The 26,405-nt window shown below is 40.4% G+C and overlaps 1 protein-coding gene across 2 annotated transcripts; it reads right to left on the bottom strand.

Annotated features, from left to right (window-relative positions):
- Positions 1-1,111: 1,111 nt before the first annotated feature.
- On the bottom strand, positions 1,112-26,405 carry LOC306826576 (rap guanine nucleotide exchange factor 4-like). Of its 2 annotated transcripts, XM_079347975.1 has the most exons (30): positions 24,946-26,405; positions 20,511-20,653; positions 19,694-19,782; positions 18,322-18,468; positions 12,618-12,690; positions 12,107-12,162; positions 10,950-11,056; positions 10,742-10,863; positions 10,077-10,260; positions 9,699-9,783; positions 8,522-8,582; positions 7,960-8,036; positions 7,167-7,313; positions 6,797-6,891; positions 6,596-6,681; positions 6,317-6,395; positions 5,784-5,934; positions 5,604-5,692; positions 5,485-5,512; positions 5,319-5,394; positions 4,726-4,872; positions 4,435-4,532; positions 4,170-4,295; positions 3,841-4,019; positions 3,645-3,735; positions 3,505-3,555; positions 3,200-3,287; positions 2,634-2,698; positions 2,466-2,520; positions 1,112-2,377 (listed from the first exon to the last, which is right to left on the bottom strand). In XM_079347975.1, the coding sequence occupies exons 1-30, from the start codon at positions 25,011-25,013 to the stop codon at positions 2,250-2,252; spliced, it is 2,991 nt and encodes a 996-aa protein (XP_079204101.1). In that variant the 5' UTR covers positions 25,014-26,405; the 3' UTR covers positions 1,112-2,249. The 2 variants fall into 2 exon arrangements, with proteins under 2 accessions (XP_079204101.1, XP_079204100.1); XM_079347974.1 differs by lacking the exon at positions 5,485-5,512 and having other exon boundaries at positions 5,570-5,692.

Genomic DNA, 26,405 nt, shown 5'->3' with positions numbered 1-26,405 from the left:
CATCAAGCGAGTTATCTGTGCTGACATCAATGAGTAAGGAGAGCTAGGTTAGATCAGCTCCGGAAAGTTGGGACACTTCTCAGTTGTGGAAGCAGCAGTGACTCATTCAGCCCATAGTACAGCAGCCAACACTAGTGGCGCCAAAGGCCCTAAAAAAAAAAAAAAAGGTCATGGAGTTTAATAACTTAGTGGGATTCTTCCTCTGGAGAGAAGAAATGGTCTCAACAAACAGGCGGTCACAAAATAGAATATCCTGTTTACAAGTGGAATTTTATTTTGCTTCAGGGTTATGATAAGGGGGATAAGGTCAAAACATTATATTTCATCCATTATATTTCCTCTTATGAGAACCGTAAAAGTCTTAGACAGCTCTTTTGCAATCTATGAAGTGAATTTTTCCTGTGAATTTTGACAGTTTGGTCCCCAGTGAGCCCTGAGATATTAAAAGGACCCCAAATATACAAAGATCATCAAGGGAGCAGTGAAATCTGAATTGTTTACTCTAATCTAGTGGAATACTGTTACTGCTTCCTATATTGTAATCAGACATGTTTATTGAGCAGGGAAATCTTTTCCATAATTCATATTTACGATGTTGCGTATAGTTGCAAGAATGTGAGCAAAAATCTTTGAAAACAATTTTTGACATGGTCCCAAATATTGGTTTGGTTGTAGAAACTTTAAAAGTGACAGATGAAAACTAGATTGGTATAACTCTATAATTAAGAAAAAGTGTGCAGATCATTAATCCCTAGAGATCTATATTTAAATACAGTATGTGGGATACTCCTACACTTCCTTATGGTACTGATCCTCAGATGGATCTTGAAGCGGACCCTCCCTGCCGGGTAATACACACATTTTTAACTTTGTACTTGTGAAGCATAAAGGAATACTCTCAGACTAAACTAAACTAACAGCTGCCTCCAGAGCCACAGAGGATATTTTATCAAGCAGAGTACTTTGGATTCAGATAAAAGCTCCTTAAAGAAGTGGCCAGTCTTTACTGTGTTTATGTTGGAGACAGATGTTTCAGAGAAGTCACACATGTTAATGTACCTGCTCTACAGTCAGGAAATTAAAGAAGGTTTCGAAGAATGACCTCAAAGCATTAGCACTGATAAATTATTTTCTTTTATTTACAAGGCAGACCACACATACAGTACAGTTACAGGCTGCTCTAAGGAAAGCCAGCCTCACAGAGGTTCTCGACACACAGTCACATTAAAAGCTCCTGAGATCAAATGAAATTCAATGACACTTGTCAAGACCACACTCAAAAATCTACACGCACGGATATAAAAATAAAATCACACGGACTGATCCCCACTGATAGAGACGAGAAGATTTCCCCTCAGAGTAGAAGTTTTCTTAGAGACTCCACATCCAGGATCAGCACTTGCAGTGAAAGGAGTACAATTTGATAACCAAACTGACCTCAGAGCAGATCAAACTAAGAACCATTATCAACTAGAATTATTCTTTTAGAGTTGCACACAGTTGTAAAAACACAATCCTGCAGCGATACTATTTTGAACACTTCTTACAATACCATAATTTACCTCAATTTAGCTAATACTCTTGTAGTAGTTTTGAAGTGTTGTCTTATTAAACAACACTTTTTACCTAAAAGACATCCAATTTGAAAGATTTTTCTTCAATTTTGGATACAATCGTGTAGATTATAAAGTAGATAATTGTTTTCTGATTTCACATTAATCTGTATATTCCAAAGAAGTTATGAAGATCTAGGCTACAACGGTTGATGTGTTTTTTCCCTGTATGATTAAGACCATTGGGAGAGTACAGTTTGATTTACAGGCAGGTACAGTAATGTTTTGTATAGTAGGGCTCATCTCGGGTGGCACAACATAACAGGACACTCCGATAGAAATCCACTGTATAGAACAGTGAAGTTCAGTCATGCAGGATATTGATTCAAGTTCTATACACTACAGTTCTATCTAACAGGTCCCAAACAGTAACAACTAGTACAGTTAAAGCCCCCAGTGTTGGGGGGCTGAGACACAGCGACAAGAGAGCAGCTGAACACTTTATGTCCGGGAGGAAGAGGCTTTTAATGGCACAGTACAAGTCCTTGATCCGTGATAGTCCTTGAAAGTACAAGAGTCACTGACAGTTACGATTTTCTACTGTACAACCAGCCGAGTTAGTTATCAAATCCAGGTAATGTGTGTGTTTTTATGCTAACGTTACAGAAAAGGCGATGGTGGTGGAAGATCTGGAGCTCATGTCCGTCGAGGCTCCAGCCTGTAGGAGAGCTGGGTCAGCGCCCTCTGGTTGTCAATCACACTCAGCTTCCTAACGTAACCCCGGACATCTGCTTGGTTTTTGTTAGGCTGGCATATGTCTGGATCTAATGTCGTAATAGGAAGGACACATGTTAAAAGATGGGTTTATAGCTGTGTGATAAAAATGTGCCAATATGTAATGACCACACTTACTGAATGGTTGGCTTCTACAGTGCCTCACTTGCCGAATTGTGTTGGCTATGATACGCTGGACAGATAAAGAGAAGTAACTCTGTGTTAAACTTGAGCTAACAAGAGGGTCATTTATATTACTCATCCCTGTCATGAATAATTGCCCTTTCAATTTGAATAGATACTTACCATTTTCTCAAAATTGACCATATTGTCAATCATGGTCTTGTTGCCCTCGTGTGTAAATGTCATATCTGTAGAAACAAACATTTTCACTTGAAAAAAGTCACATTTCTCCAAGAGAATAATCTGCATTTACTGATTCTGTAGGTGCAGAAACTGATTTCATGTAATAGAAGTGTTCTGAGTTCCATTAGTAGTCCTAACAGTACAGTCCACCAGGGTTTCAGATTTACTTTTATTTCTGTTTTTGTATGCGTTATGATTTATTTTCAGGAGTCTTTATATGTTTAAGGAGGTTTTTAAGTGAGTGTTTTCATTGTTGCTTTTATATTTGACAGTGCAGAACTTTTAATCCACTTGGAAGTGGATTTGATCTGACACAGGAAAAAAGTCTATGTGGACAGCAGAAGAGGCCAAAAGCAATCGTCCAGAATCCATCCATTTTAAACAGACGTCTGCAGAACAGTGCAGTTTACAATTTACACTTGGATATCTGTATTGTCGTTAGATGACAGCCTATGGATTCCTGTAAAACCGTGATGGGGTAATCATGATGGAGACACGTGTCATACCTTTAAGAAGGAGGGGCATGAAGGGAATAATGGGCGCTTCTAGTTTGGTGACCGTGAGTCGATAAGATCGGTGGTTTCTTGATGGGTCCTGTAACAAAACAACAATTTAAATTCCATAGATATTTGAATGCAATAAAACCAATACAAAACGTGTTTACATTTTTTTTATTTTCCAAAGAATGCAGCGATGCAGGTCTTTATTTTCACTCAGACTTTTAGAAATCTATCCATGTACATTTTTCTACATCGCTACATAAAAGCTGCCTCATCTACAAAGGAGGAAAACAGACTTTCATGTAACTCACCATCATACTTTCAAACTCGGCATAGAACTTCTTAAACTTGGTGGGGAGTTTCTGCAAAGACAGAAAAATGAATTACAGAACAGAACTAACAGAAACTGAAGATGTGTTCATGTATCAGATAGTCAGCGGGCAAACTTTACCTCCCATGTCTGGCTCAGTCTGCTCACAGCTGGGTTGCTCATCCCCATAATGATGGCAAAGAATGAATTCATGTTCTTAAACTCCCGACAGCTGCAGGTAAATAATAGAAAGAAAGACATGTAGAAAATGCAGAAAAATCAAGAGAATCTTTTACAAAAAAGTCTGCGTATTAGATGTGTGACATGTCTTGCGCACTGTGCAGCTATCTTGATGAACTTCTTCAGCAGCTGGACTCGCTTGCTGAGCTGTCCGCACAGGCAGACCTCAGTGACCACCCACAGCTGGACCTGGTTGAATCTCCGCAGAAACAGGTCCAGGTTGGCCGTGGTCCTCCTGAAGTTCTGTCGGCCGAACGTGTGGTAGAGCAGCTCATGCTGGGGGAAGAGGGGGGGAAACGTTAGGGACAGCAGGTTTAGATGCAGAACTCATTTTTAAATCAAATGTTTCCGCAACACTATGAGTGTAAAGAGCAGACTTCAACCACTAGTTTGAGCTGGATGTTAGTGTGTGTGCATGTGTGATACCTCATGCACACAGCTGAAGAGCTCCCAGTCAAACATAGTCATTTGGTATGCAAGGTCCTTAGAGCTCATCAGCTCAAAAGTTGACATGGAGCCTGCAGTGGGACCATCCTGGTCTGGAAGAGGAACCTAAGGCACATAGGTGTAGATGGATACACACATAACAAAAAACACAGACTAATCACACAAACGCTTCTTTCAAAAATCCATTGCTATTGAGACAATAATTAACTAAAAAAACTAAACAGGGGAAACCTTCATCTCTTACTATATTGTTAAGCTGGTCTCTGGGACAGGCAAATAATCGGCCGTTGATACTCAGAGTAGAAAACACAGACACATCATTGGGCTTCAGGATTAGTTTTTCTGCAATGAAAGTGGGGACAGTCAAGCTTACATCATCAACAAAATGTATCCTAACACGTTTGGACAAAAGTCACCCTATTATGGACCTTGACTTGACAGTTCGCACTGTCTCTGTCAAAATACTGAAAATGTGTACAAAGGGACTGTTCTGGTGAACTGCTCTGTCAGGTTTTTCATCGTTCTTTGTACTCACCAGCAGCGGAGCTGAGGTGAACCAACAAGAGCTCATCGGTGGTGCCAAGTTTGTCGGCAACAGCACTGATGACGTCTCTTCCCGTCGCTGTCACGGACACACGGATCGTAGAGTATGTGTGATCGCTGCAGTACACCTTCAGTAGGACTGGACACACACACACACACACACACACACACACACACACACACACACACACACACACACACACACACACACACACACACACACACACACACACACACACACACACACACACACACACACACACACACACACACACACACACACACACACACACACACACACACACACACACACACACACACACACACACACACACACACACACACACACACACACACACACACACACACACACACACACACACACACACACAAATAATTAACATGTTTTGGTCCGACTTTTACGCTAGTGAAAATGTCAGGGTTTGCTTAGTCATACGATTCTTCTCACGTGATGTTTCATTTTAAAATGTAATCTTGTAAACTGTTATTAAAATATCTTGCTCCTCAGGGCACACCACTGGCAAAGTACAAAACAAACCTTCACAGACACACAATATAACTTACTGTCATCTTGGTTCCTAATGGGCTGCTTCTTCTGCAGTCTTTCGTCCCCGCTGCTGAACTGTCGTATGAGGGTTTTCTGTTGAATTAAGATGTGCAGTCAGGTTCCATATCACTGTGATGTAGCTGACGTGTAGACTGTGAAGTCATAAAAGAAGTCTAGATGTACCTTTTTTGTGGCTTTGGCTTCTTCCGATCTGCAAACAAAAAGCAAAATTGTGTTCAATAAATATGGCTACGTTAAAAAGCCTCACAGTGAAAGAGTGATGTGCTGGCGTCACTGAACATACTAATTTAACGACTTTCTCCAAATCAGGAACCAGGTCTTTCAAAGCTCTCAAAATCCGAGAATCATTTGATACACTTCCGTACAACTCCTGAATGAATTGAGATAAAAACAACACACTTATACCATGTTCATACTCTGCATTTGTTCTGATAAATACTGTTAAGGTGGCTTTTGCTCACCTCAAGAAAAGAGATCGCAGCAGGCTCCTCCTGAAGCATGTATGTGTGTGTGTTGGCCCAGCGCAGGGCTATTATGAGGACTCTTCTCTTACTGTTGATTGAATACTCCAACCTCTCTTGTTCAGAGCCAGGCGGGGATGCAGCATGGTAGGTGCACACGATGTTAAGGATAAAGGCCGTTGTCAGAGAAAGGAAGCGCAACTGTGTATATAAACACAGCATTGGAATGACCAAGACCTAAAACCTTCTTAACTGGGATTACAACCTGTGACTGAGGTGTAAAGAGAGGGGTGTGCTCAGTTCATTAGTGCTGGACAGTCAACTGCTGCCTCAGCACTTTCACCACACTGACCAGTTAAAGGCAAAATCTGAGATGTTGTCAGTACCACTGTGATAGTTTGGCCCAGATAATACAGGTAGACAGAGTGGGCCTGTCAACATAACACACGCATTAAAGTCAGTTAACTTTACAAGAGGGAATTACAGACAGTGTGTATTATTAAAACAAGTAAATGGAGTCAGAAAAAGGATATTGTGCCATTAGGAGAGGGCACAGCTGGCTGTTTGGAATGAAGACACAGTGCATGAGGACAAAATCATCCACCGCTGGATCTGCCAGGGGAGGAGGAAACACACCGCAACAGGGGAGATAATCATCAGCACCAAATGTCATGAAATTTTCATTAATCATTAATGCGTATCTCTTGGCTTTCTCTATATATACCTGGCATTATTCCTCATCAGTTGATCTATTTTAAACATATAGCTAAAATATTCTACATTAAGTTTATTTTCTCGGTCTTTAAGGCTACCTGGTTCACTGTGATGTATGTCCATCCTCATGGCCTCAAGGAAATGCTCGAGAATCTTCTCTGGTGTTCCTGAAATAACAGTGTACCTGCAAAAGGCAAGAAGAATTTCATTGAGAAATTCCCAGTTTTATGACACAGCCAAATGAGATTTATAATCTACCGTTCACTTGTAAGTTTGTGTGCGAGACTCTTCACACATACTTAATGCTTCCCTGGGTGGAGGCACGAGGACTTTTTTCTAACACCAGCACAGCTTGTTCATGCTCTTTCAAGCGCACCGTGTTGGCTTCCACATCCTACAAAAAAACAACAAGATCCATTTATTTAAATATTGTAACACTCCATGCAAAAATTTCATTTTAAATGTAATGCAGCTTCTCCACCAGAGGGGGGAGACATACGTCATGGTAAAGGTAAGACTTAGTGTATAGCGCTTCAAAGAACCAACTAATTCATGAAAGAGTTTAGAGAAATGAAGAGATAGAAATGCAGAAATAGCAGTGACTTTGTCAACAATTTCTCTTGTATCCAATCACAGGTTAAATGCTCATCCCCCCCCCCCCAAACCCACCCTGAGTATCCTGTTGAAATCTTCCTTATCCACCCGCAGGAAGTGGCAGTTGTCCTCCCTCAGGACGATGGAGGCCGCACGAGGTGAATCTGTAACCAGGGCCAACTTCCCAAAGTCATCCCCCTCATGGAGCGTACACACCACACCCTAAGACACACGCATTAATAAATACCCTCCAAACTCCAACAAGCTCAGACACAAGGACAGTTTATTAATCATCTTAAGCTCTGAAGAGATATCAGAAAATGCAGGTGCCTTGGGACTGGGATGACTCATTTGTACTTGCCTCTGTGTGTGTGTGTGTGTGTGTGTGTGTGTGTGTGTGTGTGTGTGTGTGTGTGTGTGTGTGTGTGTGTGTGTGTGTGTGTGTGTGTGTGTGTGTGTGTGTGTGTGTGTGTGTGTGTGTGTGTGTGTGTGTGTGTGTGTGTGTGTGTGTGTGTGTGGTTGATGAAAGCATGCGTTTATGCACATGTGGAATCAATGTGTATGCACACACATGGCAATGTAGATTATCTCTGCCTGTACGATGGTTGTAAATCAGCAGTGTGAAAATTGTGCATGCCGACAATCCCCAAAGCCTTTAAATCATAGTGATGAGTCACAGTGAGCTGAGCAGTTTACTGAACCCCTCTACTGGTATTTCCCAGCCCCACAGGGAGAAAATTGTTGGTCTTATCATACAGACAGAAACAGCTGCACATTTCAATCTATCATACAATCATAAATAAACCCCTATGTGTCAAAGAGAAACACCAAAGCAGCCAGGTGGAGAAATAGATTTAAGCAAACACACCTTGCCATAGATAACCACATTGACCGAACCCTTCTGAATGATGTACCATGATGTTCCCTCCTCACCTTGGTTGAACACTGGAAGATAACCAGGAAAACACTTTAATACCATGACATGAAAAACGAGCACACATTGTGGACAAAAGAGGCAGCACATAGGTACTGCTGTGAAATGATACTGTTTGTGCCAGTTCATCTCTGATGTCGACACACAGACATGATAGACACCTTCTTAGATTCATTGTGACCTACACTTCCTCTGAATATATCAACGCTCAGGCGTTACCACTAGGTCAACTGAAACCCCTCTTAAAGTCAAGTTTGCACATTTAAAAAAAAAAAAAAAGAAAAGCCAAGTTGCCATCATATGAAAACGTTTGTTTACATACCACATTTTCCTAGGGTTTTAACATCAATGAGTTTGTGTTTTTTTGGGGGGTAAAATGTTTACTGAAGGAAGGGGGGCCATGTCAAACCTCAACACCTTACAGTTACATACTTTGTATATGATTTTCTTTTTTTTAAAAGCATGCTAGTACAAATAAGACAATAGGAAAACTTACACACTGTTCCAGCTTTTGCATGAGACTCAAAGATCACAACACTTGCCAGTTCCCTCTTCACCTAAAAAAACAAAAAAACAAAAAGTTTAAGTCATACTTGGTTTAGCTGCAAAAGCTATAGTAATAGGACAGTAATGATGATTGTCTGTAAGGATGCGTGTCTTTACAATCCATCACAACAGCACATGCAAAAAGGTTATTGAAATGTCCATTTAGAAGCATTATATCCAAAGAATAACAGAGGGAAATTGTTATAAAACATGTTGAACCTCTTTCACCTCCTGGAATATGATTTGTGTGACTTTAAATGTATAATAATGACATGATTTTTATAAGTGTGTTGATAAATAAAAGACTGCACTTCATATAGGGATTTCACACTTGCAGAAAACTCCTGAAAAATGTGTGGCAATTTTTCACCCAGACTTGGACCGCCCCTTAGTATTATTTCCAAAGAAAGTTAGTGTGCTGACGTGAGAACGCAGAAGGATATTATTCTGAGAATTCACTTTGAGTGAGTAGGAGAGGGCGGTGAAATTGACATCCTTCTAGGATCAAGTTTAGGGTGCATAGTATGTATGCATGCGACAGCTAAGATCTCTGTGCATATTAAACTGCTGCATTATGTTTTCATGTTCAGCGTTATGTTTTTTCTCTGCACTTTAGTTGATATTGTTGTTCAGCTGAACAACACAGAACACTGATGTAAAGGCAAATGTTTTAATTATAGAGTTGTATAGCGGACTCTGCACAGCCGGGTCAGGAGAATCTCTGGAACATTTCTTCTGAAATAGTCTCGATGTTTTCAGGAGTGCATAATTATGTGAAAATGGTTATACAATCTAATCTACATGATTAGATGATGGTGTGTACTTGCTAGCAAAAAAGCCTCTGTGTAAAACTGTGTACTATGAATGAAACCTTTATTGCCCCTAGGGGAATTTGTCTTGCACTGAGAGCATCAAACACTATAGAAACAAACATTTACAAGAGAGCACAAAAGAATAAAAGCACATAAATCACACAATCCTGTTAATAAGAGAGATGCTGACAGTGAGTATCATTTTTCCCTCTGGTCTTAAAACAAAAAGACTGCAGCAATTGACTCTGATGTAATACTGGCATTTTTGGAAACCTGCCCTGTCCCTTTAAGAAGAAAGAGGAGCGTCTGACTCACAGTGTTGGAGAGGTGAGCTAAGGCCTTGATGTGAAGTAGCTCATCATAGATGATCTCCAGGTCATCCCCTGTCCTCTGACCGGGCCTGCAGACACAAACACTGGTTATTCAGAATAAACTGACTGGTAAGCTTACATACACATACTTTATTTCTTAGATGCACTCAAATACTAAAATAAGTCAGTAAATCAGTTCTGTGATCATAAAAAATATTTTTCAATATTCTTTAACATGATTGTACTGCGTATTAAATTCAAACTCGTCCACATAATTGAAACAAAGAAATGACTATGCAACACAATTAAGTGGTATTATGTTATGTGTGTTGTGTTGCTCGGGTAGTTTAACTTCTAGTTGGTTTTGTTCAATGTTACTAACGATTTCCTGAGGATCATGCGCAGCAATGCATCAGGTCCAATCTGAGCGAGGAAGAGAATGGTCTCTGGCAACTCTTCCTCACTTTCCCTCTTCTCCTCCTCACTAGGCATCGGCGTGTCCTCCTCCTCGTCATCCAGGAAGCGGTAGAACAGGTACTTATCCTGGAAGCCCAGCTCCTGGTCCACTACAGAACAGACAAACAGCATATTTTGATAAAACACAAGTTTAAAAATTAGACGATTAAAAAAACACTCATTATGTATGTGACTGGCGATTCTCAGCACACATGTTTTCTTAGCTCAGACTCTTTTAAATTCAAGATTTTTCTTTCAAGTGCATGACTTTGAAATCAAGCTTTAATCTATAGTTCATGTTTCTGCTTCAAATCTTTTAATTAGATGTTCATGCTGGTAGCCCGTCTTCCAAATAAACATTGTAGATGCTTCGAGCCGGACAGAGACACTGCGAGTCTGTAAGCCACTTACATTTCTGATTATCACTTTATCTTTAATCTTCATACATTAAACACAGTGAAATTGAAATGTTTTATTTTAAGAGTGGATCTGGGTCTGACAATTGCATTTTTATTTGTGTGCATTGAGGGGAATCGTTAATGGCCTACATTATGATTAGAAAGCAAAATAGGACGCCAAAGTTAAACTTACCATGGTTGAGCCCCCCTTCTTCAAGTAGCACCTGCCACATCCCAACAGCATGGGAGCGTGTGAGCACACAGGCACTCTGCAGCACCAACCAGTCCACCAGCTCTGTGCCTACACAGCATTGTCTGAAGTACAAAAAAACATGTGTCATGTGTTTGTTTTTTTTCTGTGTAAACACAAAGTCAGAGTAGCACACAAAAGGTACTCTTACCTGTATGTCTTGAGGTGGTACTTCCTGTCACGAATCATGTGTGGGGCTCTAGACAGGATGGCATTGCGGAGAACCTTCCCCGCTCTCTGAAGCTTCTCTGAAGGAATCTACGCAAAACACAGGAATGTGAGGTGAGTTTGGATGACAGATAGTTTCAGTAAACACTTGCAATAGTTGCTCTGACCCCATGCTGTGATGTTTACATGACAAAGTTAAGAGAAAACAAATTGTTAGAATTAGCCCCCTTCTTAGCAAAGAACAGGCCAATGACAACATATTAGTTCAAACTAAACATGCACCAAGATTGCATTATCTATGATGTAAACTGGTGACAATGATCAGGGCCACGGTAAACTATGTAATATGATAAGCCATTGAAATTCACTAATTCCACTGATTTTGAATAACACAAAGTGTGCACACAAATGAGTTCAATGCAAATTAAGGTAAATACAGTACAGCTATAATGGCGGTAAAACTGTATCAAACATCTCCACAAATACATCCGACAGAGAGGGACACCTGCACCTTAGGAAAAAAAGGAAAAGGAGCAGATGTGGGCACAAACAAATACACACACACATAAACACGCACACACACACACAAAGAGCTGCATGTGTATAAAACAAAGGCTGGCATGCTAATAGGGCAGATGGGACCTTTTTTTCTATGTGCATGTATTAGCTAGCATTAGCATAACTACAGAGCACCACAGCTGTGAGTCATCCCTGTCTCTTCTCAAAGTACACACACCTACAAATCCCATTCTGGTATTCTGAGTCATTGACACACATGAACGTATGCAGCACTCCACTATGTCATGGCACTGTTTTTTTTTTTCTAAAAGGACTAAGAATATTTCAGTTTTTTTAATAAGCACTTTATTTTCTACCAGTGAGACAATAATTAACAATATTGTGCTGAACTTCGCTTGACCTCTCCAAACAGATACTCTTATAAAAGTAGTGCAGCAAAGAGGAATCAAAGACAACTGGGACTGCATGGGCCAGAGTGTGTTGGCTGTGAGTTTGGTTCATTCATGCTGGAGGAAGGGCACAGCTTTCTGAAATGAGTTGGCAGGGGTTACTCAAGGGATCAAATTGCCATGCCGGATTTTTTCCCCCCATTATGTGCAGTGTGCTGTAGTGTGCATATACCTTGTTGTGAGCTTTATTTGCAGAGTCTGAGTTCATGTTGTCTTTGTCGGTAAGTCCTGTGGAGGAAAAGAAACATACACTTTTAATAAAACTTCACAAATATCAAAAGACAACTTTTTATTTTATAGCATAGATGGGTTTTTTACTGCTCAAGATAAACACATTAAAAAAAAGTGGTGAGTAGTAGAGTAAACAGAGATGTAAGAACAGTAATGTATTTTTAAATTAATCAGATGAAAAGATTGCTATAAAATTGCTTAACTTTCTTTCCAAGATATAATACTTTTTTTTAAAACAAATTAATCCTCTATAAATGTTCTGACCGTCTCTTATTTACAACCAGTCCGATCCATTTCTTTTAATAACCACATAATAAAATATTGTTATTGGTGTGTGTGTGTGTGTGTGTGTGTGTGTGTGTGTGTGTGTGTGTGTGTGTGTGTGTGTGTGTGTGTGTGTGTGTGTGTGTGTGTGTGTGTGTGTGTGTGTGTGTGTGTGTGCGTCAACTCACTGTCATTGCTGGATCCACTCTCCATTGCTCCATAAGGAGGGGCCAACAGTCCAGCCAAGCTCTGACGATACTTCTATAACAAAAAACACAAACATGCATCACAATTCATGTCGACCCCTATAACATTAACACCTCTGCCACGATGTCAATAATAATTATAAGACAAATTAATTCATTAAATGTCCAATCCATCACATTTTTCTTCCCTCTAACACACATAAACACTTTGACACACACAAACTGCAAACGCCCCTCAAAACAAAGCCCTTTGTACAACCAAGATCATTTACATGCAGAACAACTAACATTATATAACACACACACACTCTCTCTCTCTCTGTGTCTGTCTCACACACACACATATTCACACACAGAACACACTCGCACACATAACATCAGTATTTAAATCAGGGTTAATAAGAGAAGCCAGAGTTGCTAAATGTGTACAGATGCTGCTCTTACAGATGTTAAAAACATTAAAATGTTTCTATGGCATAGGCACTGAAATACACAGAGCAGGTCATTATGAGCCTGCATATGCCATTGGTCTTCTGCAAGGTAGTTACCTTTACACACAAACAAGAAAAGACAGAGAGAGCATCTGTTTGACCCACAGACATAAACACCCGGATGTCTTTTCTCACTCTAAAACACAACCAGCACAAACACTACAAACCATTTCTGCATGATTCATTTTCAACACACAAAAAAAGGAAATATATGGCAATATTACACACAAGGAAGTCTACATGCACATCACACAGAGACTACACAGTGTAGCTGAGGAGTCAAACTCACCTGAGGATACACACTCAGCGGCCTAAAGCTGGAGGGACTGACACCCCAGAGAGCTGCCCTCTGCTCCTTTACAACTCACACACAAGCCACCAGATAGCATCCTGCTCCAAACAAGCTGCTCGCATCCTCTCTCTCTCTCTCTCTCTCTCTCTCTCTCTCTGTCTACAACAGTCGCCCCAGTGTCTCCCTCTTTCTCTAGCTCCCACCCTCTCCAGCCAAGAAACAAACCACTTTCCCTCCCAGGTTACCACGGTGATCTGTACAACTGAGCTACTCCAGTGGGTGAGGAGTAAAAGGGAAGGAGAGAGAGCAAAAGGGGGGCAATAGGAGGGAAAGAAAAGAGCATGGTGAGGAGAGAGGGTGAGGATGGAGAGGGAGGGAGGACAGGAAGGAGGCTGGCAAAAGACACAACACGGGTCATAAAGGAGAGAGGAAGTGGGCAAGAGAGATGTAGTGCAGGTAAAAAGGGACGGATGCATAAAAAAGGAAAGAAAAAGAAAGGCTTACAATACATGCCATACTAAGCATCCGCCGTTTGACAAACTGTATTTTTAACAGCCGTCACAGAAGAACTCTTTTACATTTCCCCCCAGTTTATTTATCCCATTTTCACTTGGTGTTACATTTATGGAGCGGCACTTTTCTCTTTCATCCTTAAATCAAACACATGACTGCATTCATCCCATTGCTTTCTTGTCTTTGTCACACACATGCACACACAGTTGAATTAGCACACGCAATCACACACACAAAAACATGAAACACAAAGATCCTTTTACTTTGAGCTGAATAAGATTGAAAGCAGGACAACCTCGGGCTGTGTTTTCTGCTTTATTTCTACAGTCCAAAAATAGAAGGCAGAGAGAGAGACCGAGTGCACTTAGGCAACAAACAAACACACAACAAGCCTGATAATAGGATGGCACACATGATTCAATAAACACATGTTTAATCCGGCCTTTCATGTGTATCCATGTCAAAAAATGGAAACATCCCACCTCCATAAAACCAGGTTGTAATCATCTATTTTTAAAAACCGCAAAGGGTTCATTGTTGTTTAATGAATTGCGGCACTGATAATTGTCATTAAGTGATAAATTAACAATTATATTCATTTTAGATTAAGAAAAGCTATCAAAGGAGATTTTTTTTTTTACCAAGAAATCATCCCAAGAAGGATGCTTTGTTGGCCTGAGGAAGATCTTGAAGATCAAACGTTTGCCTGTTTAAATAAAAAATGTGATTGGGAGGTGTACGGTGTGTGGACCTGTGGAAGTAAATTTCTACACTTCTCCTGCACCTGTATGCATTTTGCCTGGAAGTGTGCACACTCGTTTTCTCTCCTTGTTGACAGGAGCAACAGTGCTCACGGTCATATCAGTTTTTAATTTTTTTAACAAAACGGTTGTGAATTTTTAAAAGGTCATCTACTAGTGACAAATATTTCAATTAACCAAACCTTACTATTGAGCAAAATGCTGCATGATTTAATCAATATTTCACACACTGAAAATCTAGGTCAATATCAAACCACTGTCCTTCATCAGAGCAGTTCAACACTTTTAATCTTATTCAGCTCAACAGTTCAACACTGAGAGAAAAAATGGGTTACATTTCACATTAGCGAGCAGAGACAAAAGCCAACACTTCATCTACACTAGTTCAACCTTACAGTCCCTTAACCTTTTCAGACTCTCAATTTATATGTTCCAAGCATCAACACTGATGAATCTTCTCTGATTTCACGGATTCAACTTGCTTCTGAAAAGCTTGAGCCTACGTTACACATGACACAATATGAAACATGTAGTCTTTAGCCCCATCCAGTGTCAACTCAAGTGACATCACTTGAGGATATTGCACACAGATTACATGTAGATCGCTCCAGGGTTAGAAATGCTTATTACAGCGCATTTCATTTATGTAGTCTTACTCCCACAGACCTGTGGACATGCTTTGAATTGTAAACCAATTCTACTCACTGTAATGTCTATGAGTTCATGTGAGTGAAACAATCTGAAGCACGAAATCCAAAACCTTTTGTCCTCTGACCTTAATATAAACAAAAAACTATCTTGCATAAGAAACAGTGTTTCCAACACCACACTCTTCTCACATAGTGCACGTTACAGAGCCTACACCATATTGTAGAGATTCTGAGTATGTATGACCATACCCTTTATAGTAGACTCATTGCAACCTAATGCATTGAAAGGGCTTGTGTAAAATTGATTATCACTATCAGCGTACTATATACCATCATCTCGAAGCTTTGATGAGCAAAAAGTGACATTTGACTAGTCTCGAGCAGAAGAGATGTGAAAATATGTTTTATTATTTATTCAAAATGCAGTACTTCATATTTTTATAAGATATTTAAGGGTTTTGTGAAAAAGACTCAGTATAATATTATCACTGAAATGTATGCTGTTATTTGCCGTTATTGTTGATGCCCAGCCAGTGTTTAGCTCTATGTTTCAGCTGTGCTACAGCAGTGACCTCATCGTCAAGAGCCAGCGAATGTCCAAAATGTGTCTTTTTTCATTGTTCCGAATGAGTGCACGACATCGATAGAAGTCCCCTTTAAAGGGGAGTAGGGACTGACAAATACTGTAATAATGCCTAAATGCTATAAACCAAAAACAAACTCATTAAGCATCCCAAAGAAAAGAGGATCTTGACACAGTTTAATTGGCTGGGCAGACACTTGTCGTCTTTCATTGTGAATAAGAATCACTACTAAACTGATCCACTGCTCTGTGAGGACTCACCCAGATAATGTGAACTGCAGAGAAGAAACTATTACAAAGCCAACTCGGAAAGAGCAAGTCATTTAGGCCAAATCATCATGACTTCTGAGTCTTCCAGTTCATATGAAACAGAATCCAGTTACCAACAAACATCAGCAGAAAATGACTTTGTATAGTCTAGATATGAGTCATGTCAATCTATCCAAACTACTGACCTTTCCCCACTCTCAGAAGTGCTCCTTGGTGATTTGTTACAGATGGATGGACACTATACCATAAATATCAATATATAATTTCATAACATACTTTTATGAACAAATTAGTGGACACCACATGGTATTACTACTCTTTAAACTCATTTTGAGAAAAAAATGGTGAGACATTTGTTTTATTCTTGTTATTCATCTATTGGCTGCAGTAGAAGTTCAGGCGCATCCTACATGTGATGAAAATGTTTGGAATGATGAGTAATAAATGACACAGAAGGGACAAATCTGCTGTGAAAAGGGCAGTTTAACTACATATTCACCTCCTACTTTATAAACACACAGAGACAATATTGTTATTAAATTTGAATTTGAGTCAGACTATCAAAAAAGTACTTAAGGGAGCTCTGTATTTTCCCCATCTAATTCTAACCACCATGCCAGTACTGAGCATGTAACACACATGATATAAGGTCTTAAGGTGTGTGGCTCATATTCAATTCAAGACAGCACAAAGACAACATATCACATTTTGAAATTGATAAAGGTCATTGCTTTTGGAAAATTGTTATGTCAGCAACACTTTCAAAAACATTCAGATAGGCTCCTGTTTGCCCCTCTGTTACATTGCTTCTCTTTAACAACGCTTCTCCTTAGTTCTAAACACATTCTGGGAACAATAGAGACCAGGTACTGTACATTTCAAAGTGAAATGTTCTACAATTCTTGGTAGATTTGGGATCTCCTATGTATTATTCTATACTTCATAATAACCCAAACATTTTCAGTGGGTGACAAGGCATTTGATATTTGCTCTGTTAGTTGCTCACATTCTTTACAAGGAGCCATACTTTTGTGTGGACAGTCCCTTCTCCCAAAGCAGCATCCTGTATTTTGCTGTATTTTAAACAGAAAGTACATTTTTGACTCAGTAATCCTCAGAACAGTTGTCCGTCTTAAATGACCCTGGGCCTAGAAAGGTCGCAAGGTTTCTGGATGTAGTTAACATGGTTTATACAATGCCCTCTTTGTACTGTATGATTTCAGCTAGCACTTGTGAATGCAGCATTGAACTGCGTTCACAGACAATGGATTCTGGAAGTGTTCCTGAGCCCATGCAGTGATGTCTACTTAGTAGAATGACACTACTTACTGTATGTTTTTAAATGCATGATAGCCACCAAATATTGGTTGGTTTTCCGCCATGTCCTTTGTGTAAACAGATGTCTTCAAATTCCCTTCTTTTAATGACTGTATGAATTGTGACGATGAAGTCCCCAGAATTTTTGTTTGTGTTAATCAATTATTCTTAAATAGTTTTTCGCAGAGTAGAGAACCCCTCCCCACCTTTATTTTGGAAATACTCTGCCTATCTGGGATTCTTTTTTTTTTTAATACCCAATCACATGACTGACCTGCTGCTAGTTAACCTGATTAACTGTTCCATCATGGGATTGTTTAACAATTTCAATACTTTTGCAGCCTTTCTTTTCTTTTCAGTCACAACTCTTTTGAAGGGTGTTCACTGGCATAACATTAATAAATGGGCATCAAATATGTGGCTTCAATGTTTTGCAAATCATCAAAATCTGTTTTTTATTAATATTTTATGTAACATCCTAATTTCCTTTAGTTCATTTGGGGTTGTATTATACAGTACACCCTCTTTTTCTTTATACCTTTATCAGCTTAAGGTCCGGTGTCACCTGAGCTGGGTGTCCAGATGATTAAGCAGAATGCCCCTTTATTGCTGACAGCCCTCTTGTGGTTAATTGCACTACTACATAAAAAGAGATTTTGAAAAATGCAGCCACACTACTCCAGGAAATCTTTATCAAAGATGGAACTCTTTGTGTACACAACCAAAACCCATTTTTAGCTGACTCATGAAGTTCCAGCTTACACTCACAGCTACACACACAGAACAATAACACTATCTTTATCTCTCACCTCCCACAGGCTCTTAAACTCTCTCTGCTCGATTCGGAGCAGCTCGCTGGTCTCTCGGCTCACGATGGTGGCATGGCGTGGTGTGTTGTCCAGGATGGACTCCCCGAACGCTGTCCCAATCCCCAGCGTGCAGATAGTGACTGCATCCTGTGCACAGACACATAGAACATGTTTAAATTGCTGCTTTACATGGACTATATGTTCAACCACACAGGGGTTACTCTAAGTTACACTGTTTCTGCTTTATACACAATACTGACCGTCAACAGTGAGTATATATTGCTTCCAAATCCATTCATCTTTTTATAATGATGCACATGTTTTTCAATTTTCTAACACAACTATACCACGACAGAAGTATTTATTTACACTTGTTCTTTAGTTTTAGGCGTTCAAAAGAAAAGAAAATATATATATATATACAATTTGCACTGTTGCAATTGTCAGTCCCCTGATTCAATTATCAACTCATCTTTGCAGCCTTAGGCAGTAACAATAAATGTCTATCCAAAGGTTTGCTTTATAATGGACAAGCATGAAGAGCAGACAGAATAATATATGGTAATTAATGCAAATACATGCATATACGAGAAACTAGTTAACAGAGTCTACAGTAGGAAAATATCTCTGGGTGCTGGATGAAATTGAACAGACTGGAGGCAAGAAACACATGCACATAAATGTACTTACACTGTCCACTAATTTGGACAAATATTCAGCATGCTATGGCAACCTTTTTTCAGCTGTCTAAAATGACATTTCAAATATAGCCACAGAAACTAGGCCACCACTGACTCTTTAGGCCTACATACATGAGAAGGACATTTTACCATGAAGGGGCTTTGTATCTCATTCTTTTACTGGGAGAAAATCCTCTCTCTCTCTTTCCACACACATCTTTAGCCTTCCTTATCTGAATATGTGTACAGTAAAACTCTATTTCTCTGTCATAAAGGGTATAGTTGCAGAAAGGAGTTCTCCATGGACTTGTTTTCTGTTCGGTTGCATCTTTGCTCTGGCATATTTAAGCTGGGAGAGATGAGCAAATGTACGAGAACAAGTCATGTTCTGTGTTTTGACAACACACTCATGTTAGACAACACAGCTCTCTTACATGAGAATCACTTGACAAGTTGCCGGGATCTTGTCAGGGAAGGTTAGGAGGAAAATAGTACAACAAGGAGTAGAAAAATGTGACTCATAAAAAAGCAAATTACAGGATGAATTCCACCGAGCCCATGATTCAAGATCCAATTCATTATTCATTTGCGGTTTAAATTGTATACAGGAAGCCAGAACAGACACAGAGGAGTGGCAGAAGTAAAGCCAAGCAAGATGAGTAAGATAAAAATGAGCCTGAAGCTGTGTTTACCTGGTGATTTGCAGTTTCTGACACTTTGACATCCAGCGAGCCGGACAGGACAGCGTACCAGCTGGTGCCTATGTCCCCTTGTCGAAACACTGCAGACAAAGAAATACATTAAAACATGTGGAGGGTTGATAATTCTGCTATATGCTACCAAATTATTTGCAGTTACCAAGGAAATATTAGTATTGTGTGCTCACAGAGTGGAAACACTGGATACTTTTAAACTGTGAAGTCCTAAAAAAGGTTTATTCAATGATCTTGCGAAGGTTTCCAGGCATTCACTGCTTCTTAAATGTCAGTCTGCTCTGTCCTTAAAAGTTAGTGTGAATACAGTGAATATTTAAATGGAACAATTTAAAGGGATCACTTCAGTTTTTTTAAATTTTCATTTTATAGACAAAAAACATTTGATGACACGGTAATCACAGGTTGTTCCTTGTATAAGACATTGGACAAATGATCACCTGATGCTTTGGTATTCTTATCTTTATTAAATCCATGAAAAAAACTGAAAATGCTAAAATCTTAGCTTAAAGTGTTGGAGAATGTTTATGCGGATAGTTATGTAAACAGAAATGGAAGTAATCACAGTACTCTGCATTACCATGCATGATCTATAAAACAGCATAACAGACAGTAAAGGGATCAACTTCAGTATGACGGCCACATAACACATGCTGCATATATGCATCGGTATAAAAGAGCTAACCTGAGCCTCACAGAGTAAGAAGTATCTTCAGTTTCATTAAATAAGAAACATTTTATAACCAAACGGTATTCTTCAATTTGTGTTTTGGTGGTGGTGTGTACATGTACATACGTGTGATGCCTTTCTCCAGGCACTCGTAGAAGGCACAGGCACAGATCTGCAGTAAGAGCGGAGGTGGAAACCTATGAAAGGCTTTGACCTCTCTCAGTCTGGTCAGGATTATGTCCACATCTTCTCCGGACCGCTCTGAGGGCCTGGAGCCACACAAGTAAAAAAAAAAAGTAAAACATTTTGTCTGACATTACTTTTGAAGAATCATTTTGGACTGTTATCTGAAGATAAAAAGAAATGTTTAATGCATAATTGATTTATCATGCTTTGGAAAGGGGTTGGCACGAAAGTTTTACATCACAACAAGCAGTAAATAAACTGAGTAGGGAAATATCTCTTGCATTGTCTTTTATTATAAACGACTCATCTAATATTGTGGTGTCTTTCATTGTATTGTATTCCATGTTCCTCTGGGTCTGTGTTTGTGCGGCTTCATTGTTCAGCTTGGTTTCTTGGTGATAACAGTGGAGCGCTGCAGGCGTTACTTTTCTCTCTGCTCAGACTCCCCACAGCGTGTTGATGTAAGATCTCATTCATACTTCTACTATTTCTAAAACGCTTTAATCCAAGCGCACACTCACACACACGCGCTCCTGCCATTGTTGGACGTCCATGCCAGCGCACAAACGCCTGAGAGACACACGTTCGATGTCAGAGCTTAAACATTCTGTTCTGTGGCATGGTGGTGAAAAACTATTGAGCCAAAAACGTATCAGAGTAACACACAGTCACACACTGCGGTTATCCCAATTCATTCATCTCTTCTGCCTTGTTAGTGACTCATCCTTTCACATGTGTGTGTGTTTGTGTGTTCACACACAATAGCTAATGCTCTTTCCCCCCCCCACAGACGAAAGGCCGTCTATCCCCTTTCCTCTTTCAGTTCCTATCCCTGCCATCATTGCTAGCTCTCCCTCATCTTTGTCTGCCTTCTCCACTAAATATTTCTCTATTCCACATCCATGTTTCTTTCCTCCCAAGCCCACTCTTTAAGGAACATGATAGGCAAGATGGAAAAGAACAAAAAGCCCCCTTTTTCAAGCTACCCATTTCCTCCTCTCCATTAGTAGCACATCTGTCCATTAACACACCCGCAAGCACTACTCTCCTATTATCATCCCTTTATTTCTGCTTTGCAAGCTCATAGGCTGAAATAACTCCCCTTTACCCACATGCACGTACATATATAAAAGACACATACACGTGTCCCTGAGCTTTATCAGCTTGTGCTCAATACCCATAGTCTCCCAAATAATCAAAGACTTTGCCTCAAGGGCTGAATTGCACAACACATCCGCCAGTCCCACAACATCTGCCATAAGCTCAGGGCCATACACAGACAGGTCTTTTCTTTCCTTCTCTCCATCTTTTTCTTCCTTTTTTTTTGCCTCTGACTCATCCTCCCATCATCCCACTGCCTACGTATTAGCCCTCAGTGCTCAGACAGAGCGTCACATCCCAGTGTATGCTGGTTTAATGGTTTAGACAGGTGGACTCCCACACACAACAACAGGGAGAGACAGGAAGGTTAACTCTGCAGGGTTGGATGGGTACAACCGGAATCAACCTTCAACTATGTATCAACAGGGAAACTGTTAAGATCTGTCAGTTATAATCCCTCAGTTGAGGCCTTCTTTTTTCTTGCCTTTTGTCCCCCTGTGCTTTGCTTGCCCTCTGCCTGTCCGAGGGAATGTGCCACACAGTTTGGTGTGAGACGGATGTGACCTGAGAGCTGTTCACCTTGCCTGGCTCTCCTATCATCCTCCCTTTTGTCCTTGCCTTTACTTCTCCCTTCTTCGGCCTTCTCTCCCCTCCTGGACTATCTATGTCAGCAGAGATCTCAGCTTTCCACCACAACACACACACACACACACACACACACATGCACTCAAACGCACACACACTCGTAAGCAGTATTTACAAACTGACCGGAAAGACACATCAAGAGACACCAGAAGGTTCTGCAGATTGTTACGGGAAACATCCATCTGGGAGAATTCTCTGTTTTCAGACAAATAAATCGTAGGTTGAACCAACCAAAATGTCAGCGAGCATCCACACAAACAGATTTCCCAGGCTTGCAGATAAATGTGGCGATTAGACTCTTCAACACCACTAGCAACCTGAAATCCTGTTACGACATTGAATTTGTAATTGACATGAAGCAAGCATAATTTTCCATTTATCATGGACCAGTTTACCAGCTCTGAATGATTGCAGATGAACCCACATTTCTGAAAATAGTTTGAAGAGGTCAAGATATGTTATCTACAACTTAAACTTCAGCTGACATCTGGATCGGTGAACTATATGTTGACTGGACGTGTCTGGGGGCAACACTAGACAAAACAAATCAGATCTCATCTCCCATACTTCAAACTCAGTGGCAGTAAATGTCTTTGGATAGCTATATAACAGACAGTTGTATCATAACCTCTGTCCCTCCTTACATTCCCCCTCTCTCCCACCCCTCCCCTGCTTCTCCCCCACTTCTCACTCTTCTTTATTTGCTCACATCAACAGTTACAGTAGATGAAAGCTCACAAACACACACACACTCCGCTCGATATTGATTGAATCAGGCGGTGCATGGCTGAGGACCTCTGAGTGCTCCACATTAAGATGCTGTCCGGTCTGATCTTACGAAAAAGAAAAAAAAAACTGCACTCACCGACTCCCAGCTTCATCTGCACCATTCTGTTTTTTGGATTGCTGTTTTGTTTTTCATGGGATGATGCATTTATTTTAGAGGACAGGACAATGGATAGAAGAGGAAATCTGGAGCATTGAGTGGGGAACAACACGCTGGAAAAGTGCAGAGGGCTGGAGGTGAACTGGGGCTGCCCCGCCTTAAGGGCTACAGCCTGTCTGTACATGAGATGTTCTACCTAAATCCAATGCAGGCGCCCTCTTTTGTTGGATTTTGATACACTCAATATCCTCTCAAAAATGCTTCAGTTGTATTCAATGCATACTTTGTATGAAACATGGATACAGTTTCAATGAGATCATTCATTGGTTACTGAAGAGTCACTTTGACAGTATAAAATTACGAGACAATGATAGAAGTACATCAGTACCTAGCTAGGACTCAAAAGCCAACCTGTAAAGGTGCGTTTTGAGGCGTGACTTAAAAGATTCCACAGAGTGTGCAGACCTGACGAAGGGAGGAAGGCTGTTCCACAAGTGAAGGGGCCTTGACTGCAAAGGCTCTCGGACACCTCAACGTCTGTAGCTGGAGTGACGAACAGCCAGGAAGCCAATGTTTAAGGATCTGAGGGGCCTGGCTGTTGTGTAGGGGCTGAGGAGATCAGTAATATATGAGGGTGCCAGGCCATTTAGTGCTTTAGAATTTTGTCTGTTTTAATTATTATTTACTTCATCTTGTATTTGAGTTTTAATAAATATCTTTGGGTAAGTCTGAAAAAAGCATGGTGAACTTATCTAAATGAGCTCAATGGAAAAGAAATCCAGTATTTAAAAAACTGCTTTTCTACACTTCCATGTGTAACAGTGAAATGTATTGAGATCAAGCATCCACTCTCATTACAGGTGAAGATGATAAGACAAGATGGTAGCTTCAGGTTGCCAATGGTTACATGAGGATGTGTCATGGTGAGGTGTGTAGCCTACAGTATATGTGGGTGTTAGAGCTCTGGGATCCTAGTCTCATACTGCATATGGCATTGTTTGTTTTACGTGTATCATACACAACAACAAACATATAGACTGTCATTTCATCTTGTTTATTTATTCAAGCACTCTGTGGGGTGATTTGCTTTTTGGCACAGTACTATGCCTGCAGCACCTACTGGAGAGATACAGCGTGGACTAAAGGGTTGTGTCTGCATAGTGCAGCGCATGGACTAAAAAAAAGAAAAAAGATAAGAGTTGATTAAAAAAAACAAAAAAAAACTGTAAATTGGCTCAGTCATTCAAACGTCAAATGGAGCCTGCAGTCATACATGCAGCACTGTGACAACAATGAAAAAACAAAGCATTGTCCTGCCTTCGAGGAAGCCACTAGCAAACACGCCTTGGTAGTATTTTAATAATACATACTTATTTGATTTAAGCTGGCAGACATAAACCATGTGCGTCTCAACAGCCACCTAACAGCCAATGCGGCGCAGAGACATCCCCTCGAAGCCACCAACGCCTTTTTGACCGGGCACACTCAGGAATAGCCTATTTCAAACAAATACGATGTATTGTCATGCAGTAACGTCTTTTAACATCACTGAATTGGAGGTAGATGTATTAAAGGCTACAACAGCGCGTACCATGCCTTTGTTGCACACTGCACACGCAGCGATCGCCGGCTGCGATTCATCACGTTGACGCAGGTGAATGAGAGAAACACGGTCACGGCGGTGTGCATGCGTGTGGATGGACGGCATGGATTTGTTTCTTGGTGTGTATTTTATTCACGCACCTTTTATCCAGGCAGCAGATCCACTCAGCTAACGGAGACGAGTTGGGGGACGTCTGCACCGCGACCATCTTCCCTGGTCGTCTGTGTGTGTCTGTGCGTCGGTGATCACTGCGATGGAACACCGGAGGAAGCTTCCCGGTTTGACGGTGGTCGTTAATGAATGTGAGCTCCGGCTGCGCCCCCTCCCCTGCCCTCCCCTCCCCTCCCCTCCCTGCCCCTCTGCCTCCAGCTGCCTCACACAACTACAGGCTGATGTGCCGCTGACGATGATGATCATGATGCTGCTGCCTTCATCATGGCATGCATGAGTTTTGTTACTCTTCTTTTTTGGAGGCAAAGAAGGGCACACAAAAACCCCAGGACAAATAATTCACTGCAGTGCTATGCTGAGAAACACAATGAGCTAAAACTGTACTGGAACATTGTATATACTGTTGAATAAGAACTATTACACACAAGCTTAGAAATGTGATTAAGCCTTCTGTAACACACTGGGGGCAAGCAACAGCCAATCAGGGCCTGTAGACTTGAGTGATAGGCTACATAGTTCAATGTACAGTATTAATAATAATAATTATAATATATGAATGGGGTATCATGGGATTCATAGTGTGCAGCTTATAGTTGTTTCTATGTATTCCTTCCATGCTGCTAGTTTTTAAAATGCTTGGTTTTTAATCATTTCCTCTAAATTCAGGAGTGTCTGTTTTCCACGACGAGGATATTTGCAGGCTGAAACTCAGTATTCGGGGCTCCATTTGATATGTGACATGATGAATTTAAGCACCTGTACAAAATATACTCCAGGCTTGTTTCAGTTCTTTTTATTGTGTTTATTGCACCTGTTTATATCACTATGACACAACAAGTATTTTCTTTAGTGCAGCTCACAGAGCAGAAGAACCCCATCTCCCAAAGGACTCTTTGGTTCGCTCACTTGCTAACAATTCAGCAGAGCATCTAAAATGCTATGGGAATGTAAACACTCACAACATTGATTTTCCGACAAAAGATGTATTTTACATTTTAAGCAAGTGTTGCATACATTTGTAAATGGGGGCAGCATATTATTCCCAAATGGCTGTCACTTGTAAATTGCAGATTCATTCATTCATTTGCAATGCCCACATGACATTTGTTTGAATGACAGGCAAAGGATTTAACTCATGTTGCAAAACACGAGCTTGCATGTTGCAAATTGCTGAAATTGGCCCATAATGTCCCCGCCTTTCACAGGTTCTAGTTGGATTCAGAGGCATTAATTATATCACAGCCTCTCACCACTGACTTTTGAATAGTTGTATTGCTTAAAGCATTCTGTTTCTGCCTGTAGTTGTTTTTGAGTAAGTTTACCTCATTGAGGTTATTTGTTTCTCTTTGTCATTAAATTTCTCATTGTAGATGTTGTGTTTCTCTTTGTAATCATTGTGATTCTTTGTTGTTGCATTGTGTCTTTGAAA

Source organism: Symphodus melops, assembly GCF_947650265.1.
Source record: "Symphodus melops genome assembly, chromosome: 7".
NCBI classification, from domain to species: domain Eukaryota; kingdom Metazoa; phylum Chordata; class Actinopteri; order Labriformes; family Labridae; genus Symphodus; species Symphodus melops.
This window is presented reverse-complemented; position numbering and strand designations above follow the sequence as displayed.

What these genes read in the sequence shown, in the direction of transcription:
- LOC306826576 (XM_079347974.1), bottom strand. Translation starts at nt 25,013, where the DNA reads ATGGTCGCGGTGCAGACGTCCCCCAACTCGTCTCCGTTAGCTGAGTGG. An exon ending in ATCTGCTGCCTGGATAAAAG is followed by an intron (nt 20,654 to 24,945) that starts GTGCGTGAATAA and finishes GTGTGGCTCCAG; the next exon opens with GCCCTCAGAGCGGTCCGGAG. An exon ending in TAGCTCACCTCTCCAACACT is followed by an intron (nt 8,583 to 9,698) that starts GTGAGTCAGACG and finishes TTGTTTTTTTAG; the next exon opens with GTGAAGAGGGAACTGGCAAG.